General features: G+C 62.6%; 2 protein-coding genes across 6 annotated transcripts in view; one reads left to right on the top strand and one right to left on the bottom strand.

Annotated features, from left to right (window-relative positions):
* The window catches only part of LOC119713057 (latent-transforming growth factor beta-binding protein 4-like), a 104558-nt gene extending 98262 nt beyond the window's left edge, over nucleotides 1-6296 (bottom strand). For all 5 annotated transcript variants that reach the window (XM_072030243.1, XM_072030245.1, XM_072030244.1 and 2 more), the window contains exons 1-2: nucleotides 6128-6296; nucleotides 5789-6051 (exon numbers count right to left, since the gene is read on the bottom strand). In XM_072030243.1, coding sequence (XP_071886344.1) covers nucleotides 5789-6051; nucleotides 6128-6158 — 294 coding nt within the window. In that variant the 5' untranslated portion in view covers nucleotides 6159-6296. The remainder of the gene's footprint in view (nucleotides 1-5788; nucleotides 6052-6127) is intronic.
* Nucleotides 6297-6616: 320 nt separating this feature from the next.
* On the top strand, nucleotides 6617-9178 carry LOC119715028 (potassium channel subfamily K member 6-like). The gene is made up of 3 exons (XM_072030250.1): nucleotides 6617-6878; nucleotides 7375-7767; nucleotides 9013-9178. The coding sequence occupies exons 1-3, from the start codon at nucleotides 6617-6619 to the stop codon at nucleotides 9159-9161; spliced, it is 804 nt and encodes a 267-aa protein (XP_071886351.1). The 3' UTR covers nucleotides 9162-9178.
* The last annotated feature ends 28 nt before the right edge of the window (nucleotides 9179-9206 follow it).

Raw genomic sequence — 9206 nt, forward strand, 5'->3', positions numbered from 1 at the left:
AGCCCAGCTGTCCAAGGCAGCCCAGAGTCCCCCTGCCCCCAGGGAACACCAGCTCAGCCCCCTCCTGCCTGCCCAGGCTGGGCCCTCAGTGCTCCCCAAGTCACAGGGGCTGCAGGACAGCCTGGGTCCTCTGGGGCTGGCCCAGTTTGTGGCCCTGCGGCTGAGGCAGCCTCACTGACAGAGTCTTCTGGGCTTGCAGCACTGACCTGGCCATGTGGGAGGTGATCCTGGCCATGCCAAAGACCTTGAAGAGGGTTTTAAGCATCATGATGGAAGACTTGCCGCTGCGCTACTGGTGCACCGCAGTCACCAAAGACACCTGCATCCGTCGCTTGGCTGTGAGTTCCCAGATGAAACCTTGCTCCCAGCAGGGCTACGTGTGCCCCTTCAGGCACACAGGCACAGCCCTGTGCCCATCTACCCCCAAACTGCCAGCTCCCGCAGGACGTACGGACACATGGTCCCTGGGGCCGGCAAGCCCCCGTAGCTCCCCGCGCCTGGTGCCTCTTTGGTGCCAGCTGGCGCTGCCCCATCCCTGCCCAAAGGTGGGAGAAGAAGAGGCTGCAGGGAGCCCTGCAGGCCCTGCCAGGCTCTCACTGCTCTTTCTTGCAGATGCTGGGCCGGAATCACATTTCTGAGGAGGACTTTGGTAACCCGGTGCACCTCCAGAGCTACCTGAGGTACCCAAGACCAGAGATGCGCTTGATGGTTCTGAAAGGGCTCTGCACCGTGTCAGAGAGCCCTGAGAAGGTGAGCGGGCCATCGTCAAGCAAAGCCATGTTGGCAGCCTGGGGCTTTGCTCTTCTGCCCTCCCGTCCCTCCCCGCTGCCAGGAAGCAAGGCAGGAGGCTGGTGCTCAGGAACCAGAGCCCTTTGCCCAGGGTGGTCTCTCACTGCCTCACGGAAGGGAAATGGTGTCTTTCCTACAGGCAAGGAAAATTCAGGTCTTGCTGCCAGACATTGTGGAGGCCCTGCAGGACACCAACACATATGTGGTGCTGACGGCCCTGCCTGTGCTGAGAAACGTGATGGCTCATGTGGAGAGGTGGAAGGACAGTGGCCTGGCTCTGCAGCTGGCTGAGAAGCTCCTGCCACTCTTTGACCACGTAAGTGTGCTGCGGGAGCCCGAGCCCTCAGCTGGGCCCCCTGTAACGAGGGCTGCCCTTCAGCCCGGCCCTGTGGGCAGCACTCAGGCAGGGCCTTCCCAGTCTCCTCGTCAGCCCAGGCGCTGGGGAGCTCTGCTTGGGCATGGCTGGTGCGGCTGGTGGTGAAAGTGGGGTGGCTGGCGGGCAGCCTGCGATGGCAACCGATTGCGTTGCCCTTCACGGGCACCAGGCCTTGCAGCTGCCCCTGAGCAGCTCCTCTGGGAAGGATCCAGCGCTGAAGCATCTCACAGTGCTGGGAGCTCCCTTCACATCGGCCACGCTAATGCTGAAATTCCTCCTGTCCTCCTCCCTGCCAGGCGTCCAGCCAGGTGCAGGAGCACTCCATCTGCCTCTTCCAAGCCGTGGTGGAAGCTGTGCTGCGGCAAAGGAAGAAGGAAATGAAGAGGAGAGTGCACAGGAGCCTTCTCCCACTCTACTTTCACATGAGAGACCAGAGTGAGAGCGTAGCAAAGGTACAGATCTCAGAGCTGAGCAGTTATGTGGGCAAGGGTGTGCTGATGCCACAGGGTTGCTGTGGGGGATCTCTGGCCGGCAGCATGAGCTGCCTCCGATGGTGGCTGTCCCGTGGCCTTGCCTTGGCCACTGAACCCAGTGCACGCTGCCCCCCACCACAGCCTCCCATAACGCGCTGGGAAAGGCTCGCAGCCCTGCCAAGAGGAGGGGACAGAGGGTCTCCTTCCCAAGGCTGTGCTGCTACCTCCCAACCTCTGCTGCTCCGCAGGCCTCTGGGGAAGCTCTCGCCGTGGCTGCAGAGTTTCTGCGATGCAAGGAGCTCAAGCGCTTCGTCCAGACAAAACAGACGTGGAGGATTGGAGAGTGCTTGGTAAGGACCCAACTTGGTTTGCCCCAGCTGGGCAAACGCGCCCGGCCAGAGCCCGCTGCCTGCAGCCGCATCCTCGCTCCCTTCCTGCCAGCACAGAGCCCCAGGGGGCTCTTCTGCAGGCCCCTCTGCCCTCCCTGCCCCCAGGATGCTGGAGGAGACCCTGGAGAGGGTGTGCAAGCCCCGTGACCCTGCGTTCTCTCTCTCTCCAGCTGCAGCAGGACAGAGGCAGAGTAGAAGAATACCTGCAGCAGAGCCAGCCCTACCTGAAGGCCACTCAGACCCTTGTGCGACTTGAGGCCGTCAGATTCATTGGTGAGCCCAGCCCCTGGGTCCCTCTTGGGGCAGCCTTTGGCAGCCCCAGGCACTGCCCTGTTGCCCCCAGAGCCCCCCGACTGGGCCCTTGCTCCAGGGTGCAGGAGGGGGCACAGCCTGGCTGGCCAGGCCAGGGGCTGCGCTGCTGGGAGCGTGCTGGGGAGCGGGGCTCTGATGGGGTCTCTGTGTCTAGGTCTTGCTGCGCGCTACTGCGAGGACCAGAGCAAGGAGAAGCTGAATGAAATCCTCAGAGGTGAGTGAGGGCAGTGGGGGGTGTGCTAGGGCTGGGGGGACAGCGGCAGAGGCCCCCGTGCCTTGCCCTGCTCCAGGGAAATGCTTCGGGGCGGAGGAGCAATGCAGCCATAGGAACGAGGGAGAGGAGACGGGGTAGCCTGTGGTGTCAGGGAATGGCCTCCCAGCCTGGAGCTGGGCAGTGCCGCTGAAAGGGTTGAGTGTCCCTGAGGAAGAGTCAGGGGAAAGGGCAGTAAGGCTGACAGAAGGTGGGAGCCTGTTGTAGAGCACGCAACCAGGACGAAGAGGGAGATGAGACAGCCTACAAGCAGCTAGGAGCAGGGTCACGATTGCTAGCCCTTGCTCTCATGGGGAAGCACAATAGCGAGAGGAAAGAGTCCAGGAGATTCCTGGAGTGTGTGAATCCTCCCAAGGGATGGAGGCAGGTGGTGAGGGAACCAGCTTGTGAAGGTGTCCCACTTGACCTGTGGTGCGCAGGTGGGGAAGGACTGGTGGCTGCATTTGGGACATTGCTGAGCAGCAGCTTTCAACGGATTCCTTTGTCCCTCCTGCTCCTCCTGGCCTGGGGAAGAGTCGAGTGGGGCTGGCATGCTCTGCAGGGGATGCCTGGGGATCTCTGCAAGGAGTGGGTTTTCATCTCTGCTCTTCTTTCTTTTGCAGTCCTCCAGCCTTCAGAGAACGACCCGGAACCCATGGTCCGTTCCCTGGCAGTTCAAACCACCCTGATCCTGACGTCAAGGCATACCGCAACGTCAGGACGGAGATTTCCACTGCCGTGTTGCTGCTAGCCCCGCAGCAGTCCTCAAAAGAGCAATATATATTTAATAGAACTAGGTTGTTGTCTCGTTATTCCAGCAGCTCCTTCACAGTGACTCGGTGCCATGACGCTGAGCTAACTTGGAGGCCACCAAGGACCCTGAGAAGTTCCCTCTGTTCCCCTGAGAAGGCAACTTCCTTGTGAGGGGAACAGAGGGCCCTATTTGTTAGCCTGACCCTACCCGTAGGGAAGTCTGCTGCCTCCCTGGGGCTAGGGTCATGGACGTTGCCAGAAAGCTTCCCAACCTGGTTTTCCCCTCTGATTACTATCGTCTTTTGATAGTCCAGGCTGGCAGTGATAATACTGAAGATAGAAGCCTGAAGACTATCAAGCGGGACTTTAGGGGACTGGGACGGGTAGTGGATGGAGTGGGAGTTCAGGTGGTGTTTTTGTCCACCCCTACAGTGGCAGGGAGGGGTACAGAGAGGACTCACGACTCACTGGGATCCAGCAACTGCAACTCCTTCTTGCTGTCCTCTGTCAAACCTCTGTTCTCTACCACTAAGCTGTCCTCTGCTGGTCTCCTGTCCTCTGCCAGGCTGCTGTCCTCTACCGGGCTGCTGCCCTTTGACAGCAAGCTGTCCTCTGCTGGGCTTCTGTCCTCTGCCGGCAAAATGTCCTCTACCGGGGTGCTGTCCTCTGCCAGCAAGCTGTCCTCTGCTGGCCGGTTGCTGCCCTCAGAAGACCAGGTCTCGTGCCAGGCCAGCCTGGGCTGCCTGGGGGGCATGCCTCCCTCCTCATCAGATTCAGAAGGAGCCTCTGGAGTGGGAGAGTTCTCAAATAGAAAACGGAGGCTCCTTCGGGCAGGCGTGGGCTATGCTCGGGGACTCCTCGAAGGCCCAGTGCTCCTGCCCTGTCCGTCACTGCCGTGCACCGACGCTGAGGGTCCGAGCCACAGCTGCAGTCATATAAGGCGGACCCCTGGGGTGTCACCAAGGGAGGTCACCAAGGGTCCCATGTGATACGTGCCTGGGCTGGATGGGCCCCACCGGGCGCTGTAAGTTCGTGGGCGACACCAAGCTGGGCAAGGGGATCTGGACAGGCTGGATCAACGGGCCGCATCCAGCTGCGTGGCATTCAAGGCCAAATGCTGGGTTCCACACTTGGAATCATACAATATCCTGAGTTGGAAGGGGGCAGACCTGAAGGGATGAAAGACACGGTCTCCCGATGCCTCTTGAGCAGAAGGCCTTTATTGCCATTTTTCTCTGCTACATATACTTTCCCCGTAACCACATGCGCTGTCCACGCGCCTGAATCAGTCCTACAATTCATTAGAGACCCTCAGCCACGCGCCTCAAGCCAGCCAGCAATTGACCACTGCGCAAAGCTCATCTTTAATGCTGTAGCCAAGTTAATTTATCTCCACCTTGTTCAAGTTTTTGTTACTAATGCCTAGTAAAAAAAGGGGCTTTAGGGCTTTGGGGCGACTACTTAAAGGATCAGGGGCACAGGTTGTGTTTGCCTCTGTCCTTCCGATAGGGGGGATCGATGCTGACAAGCAGACTCATCACATTAACACGTAGCTTCGGGACTGGTGCAACTGGTAGAACTTTGGGCTTGCTGATCATGGGAGGGTCTATGTGACACTGGCCTGCTACCACCAGATGAGATGCGCCTCCCTGTAGTGGTTTTACCTGGCAAGGTTTTGGTAGCACGGGGCCATAGGAGTGGCTTTTGTGAGAAGGATCTGGAAGCTGCCCCATGTTTGCTAAGGGCCCCTCTGCTGACCAGAGCTGAGCCAATAAGTCACAGAATCACAGAATCACAGAATTTCTAGGTTGGAAGAGACCTCAAGATCATCGAGTCCAACCTCTGACCTAACGCCAACAGTCCCCACTAAACCATATCCCTAAGCTCTACATCTAAACGTCTTTTAAAGACTTCCAGGGATGGTGACTCCACCACTTCCCTGGGCAGCCTGTTCCAGTGCCTAACAACCCTTTCGGTACAGAAGTTCTTCCTAACATCTAACCTAAAACTCCCCTGGCACAACTTTAGCCCATTCCTCCTCATCCTGTCATCAGGCATGTGGGAGAACAGGCCAACCCCCACCTCACTACAGCCTCCTTTAAGGTATCTGTAAAGAGCGATAAGGTCGCCCCTGAGCCTCCTCTTCTCCAGGCTGAACAAGCCCAGCTCCCTCAGCCGCTCCTCGTAGGACTTGTTCTCCAGGCCCCTCACCAGCTTCGTCGCCCTTCTCTGGACCCGCTCAAGCACCTCCATGTCCTTCTTGTAGCGAGGGACCCAAAACTGAACACAGTACTCGAGGTGCGGCCTCACCAGAGCCGAGTACAGCCCCCCGTAGCCACCCATAGCCCCCCGTAGCCCCCTGTAGCCCCCCATAGCCCCCCATAGCCCCCTATAGACCCCCAGAGCCCCCCTATAGCCCCCCCCCCCCCCTTATCCCGCTCCTCACGTTCCGGTCCACGATGTCCCGGCCCTGGCTGGCCAAGCTGCTGCCGTAGGCGGCGGCCAGGCTGGACACGGGCTCGGCCAGGAAGGCGGCGGCGGGGGGGGGCAGGCGGGATGCGGAGGACGCCGGGGGGGCCGCCGGGGGGGCCCCGTAGGCCCGGGCCGGGCCGTGGGGGGGGGGGGCGGCCCCGCCGCTGGTGTCGTCGAAGAGCGGCCGCGGCTCCGCCATCCGCGGAGGGGCCGGGCCCGGGCCGCGGCGCTTGGGGGCTGCGGGGAGAGGAGAGGGGGGGTCAGGGGGGGCCGGGGGGGGTCGGGGGAGGGGGGGGGCGCCGGGGGTCCGCACCGAGCCCCGCCGCCGCTCCCGGGGGCTCCATGGCGCTTCCGCTTCCGGTCACGTGAGGAGCGCGGGAGGAAGCTGTTGGCGGAGCGGCGGGGCGGGGCCGGAAGTGGCGGTTGCCATGGGGACGGGCGCGCGGGGCCGTGACGTCAGCAAGGGTGTGATGTCAGCAAGGCCACCGTGCCACCAAGGTGATGACGTCACCAAGGCCACCACGTCACCAAAGCCATGATGGCAACCAAAGCCATGACGTCACCAAGGCCACCATGTCCCCAGGGCCACCACGTCCCCATAGCCCCCATGGCCCCATAGCCCCCACGGCCCCATATCCACCATGTCCCCAGCGCCATCTTATCCCCAAGGCCACCACGTCCCCAAGGCCACACGGTGGCCGTGGTGGCCCTAGGGCTGTCCCTGAGGTGTCGTGGCCATTTCCTGGCCACGGCGGCCATCTTGTCCCCAAGGCCACCATGTCCCCATGGCCACCACATCCCCATGGCCACCATGTCTCCGTGGCCACCATGTCCCCAGGATGACCATGTCCCCATATCCACCATGTCCCCATGGCCACCACGTCCCCAAGGCCACACGGTGGCCCAGGGGGGGCTGCTGCTGCTGGGCACCCTGGGGCTCTGGGTGCTGGAGGGGGGGGCGCGGACCCTCGGGACCCCCCCCGGGACCCTCAACGCCTCCGGGACCCCGCGGTGGGACCTGGCCTCCGCCTTCTTCTTCTCCACCACCCTGCTCACCACTGTGGGTAAGGAGCCCCCCCGCCCCCAAATCGGGACCCCCCCTCCGAATTGGGACCCTCCTAAAGAACCCCATGGGCACCAGGACCCCCCCAAGGGCATTGAGACCCCCGGGACCCCCATGAACCCCAGGACCCCCATGAGCACCAATTCCCCCAGGACGCCTCTGAGCACCAGGCCCCCCCGGGACCCCCCCAAGAACACCGGGACCCCCATGAACACCAGGACCCCCGTGGGCACCAGGACCCTCCATGGCCCCCCATAGGCACCGAGCCCCCTGAGAACCTCAGGACCCCCATGGGTTTTGGGACCCCCTTTAGCACTGGGACCCCCAGGCCCCCCCCCAGCCCCACCAGGACCCCCCCAGCCCACAGAGCCCCCCAGTTCGCCCAGGACCCCCATCACCACCAAGCCCCCAACCTCCCCCCACCACCCCCAGGGGTCCCCCCTCCCCTTTCACTTACCGGGGGGGGTCCCCCCCCTAAATTTCCCCCCCCCCCCCAGGCTACGGCCCCGTGGCCCCCCTGTCCCCGGGGGGCAAAGCCTTCTGCTTGGCCTACGCGGCGCTGGGCGTCCCCTTCACGGTGTTGACGTTGGCGGTGGTGGCCCGGTGGCTTTCGGTGCCGGTCACCCGGTGGCCCCGGCGCTACCTGAGGACGCGGTGGGGTTGGAGCCCCCGGGGGGCCGCCGGGCTCCATTTGGGGCTGCTGGCGGGGGCGGTGGCGGGGGGCTTCGTGCTGCTGCCTGCCGCCGCCCTGTGGGCCCTGGGGGGCTCCGGGAGCTTCTTGGACGCCGTCTTCTTCTGCGGCATGGCCGTCACCACCGTGGGGCTGGGGGACGCGGCGGGGGCACCGGAGGGGCAGCCCCCGCGCCACCTCTACCGGGTGGCCTTGGCCGGTGAGCAGGGGCGGGGGGTTGGGGGGGGGCGTTGGGGTGGGGGGCGTTGGGGTTTGGGGATCTGGGGTTGGGGTTATGTGGGGGTTGGGGCTATGTGGTTGGGTTCTTCTTGGTGGGGGGGGTCTTCATTGGGGTGGGGTCTTTATGGTGGTGGGGTCTTCATGGTTGGGGTCTTCATGGTTGGTGTCTCCATGGTTGGGGTTTAGGTGGTTGGGGTCCTCATGGTTGGGGTCTTCATGGTGGTTGGATCTTCGTGGTTGGGGGTCTTCATGGTTGGGTTCTCCATGGTGGTTGGGGTCTTCATGGTTGGGGTCTTTATGGTTGGGGTCTTCATGGTTGGGGTCTTCATGGTTGGGGTCTCCATGGTTGGGGTTTAGATGGTTGGGGTCTTCATGGTTGGGGTCTTTATGGTTGGGGTCTTCATGGTTGGGGTCTTCATGGTTGGGGTCTCCATGGTTGGGGTTTAGATGGTTGGGGTCTTCATGGTTGGGATCTTCGTGGTTGGGGTCTTCGTGGTTGGGGTCTCCATTGGGGTGGTGTCTTTATGGTGGTTGGGTCTCCATGGTTGGGGTCTCCATGGTGGTTGGGTCTCCACTGGGGCGCGGTCTCCATTGGGGTGGGGTCTTCATGGTTGGGGTCTTCGTGGTTGGGGTCTTCGTGGTTGGGGGACTTCATGGTTGGGGTCTCTGTGGTGGTTGGGTTCTCCATGGTTGGGGTCTCCGTGGTTGGGGTTTAGATGGTTGGGGTCTTCATGGTTGGGATCTTCGTGGTTGGGGTCTTCGTGGTTGGGGTCTCCATTGGGGTGGTGTCTTTATGGTGGTTGGGTCTCCATGGTTGGGGTCTCCATGGTGGTTGGGTCTCCACTGGGGCGCGGTCTCCATTGGGGTGGGGTCTTCATGGTTGGGGTCTTCGTGGTTGGGGTCTTCGTGGTTGGGGGACTTCATGGTTGGGGTCTCTATGGTGGTTGGGTTCTCCATGGTTGGGGTCTCCGTGGTTGGGGTCTCCATTGGGGTGGGGTCTTTCTGGTGGTGTCTTTATGGTGGTTGGGGTCTTCATGGTTGGGGTCTCCATGGTGGTTGGGTCTCCATTGGGGTGGGGTCTTCATGGTGGCGGGGTCTTCATGGATGGGGTCACCATGGCGGATTGGGTCTTCATTGGGGGGGGGTCTCCATGGGGATCTCTCCATGGGGTGGGGGTCTCCACGGGGGGGTGGGGGTCTCTGACCGCTGTGTCCCCCCCCCCCAGCCTACCTGCTGCTGGGGGTGACGGCGGCGCTGCTGCTGCTGGCGGCCTTCCAGCAGCTGCTGGAGCTGCACGGGGTCAGCGCCGCGCTGCGCCCCCCCCCGGACCCCCCCGAGGAGGACGGGGGGCTGCTGGACGAGGGGGGGCAATAAACGGGGGGCTCGAAGCGCGACGGGCTCGCTGTGGTCACTGGGGGG

Source organism: Anas platyrhynchos, chromosome 33 (assembly GCF_047663525.1).
Source record: "Anas platyrhynchos isolate ZD024472 breed Pekin duck chromosome 33, IASCAAS_PekinDuck_T2T, whole genome shotgun sequence".
NCBI classification, from domain to species: Eukaryota; Metazoa; Chordata; class Aves; order Anseriformes; family Anatidae; genus Anas; species Anas platyrhynchos.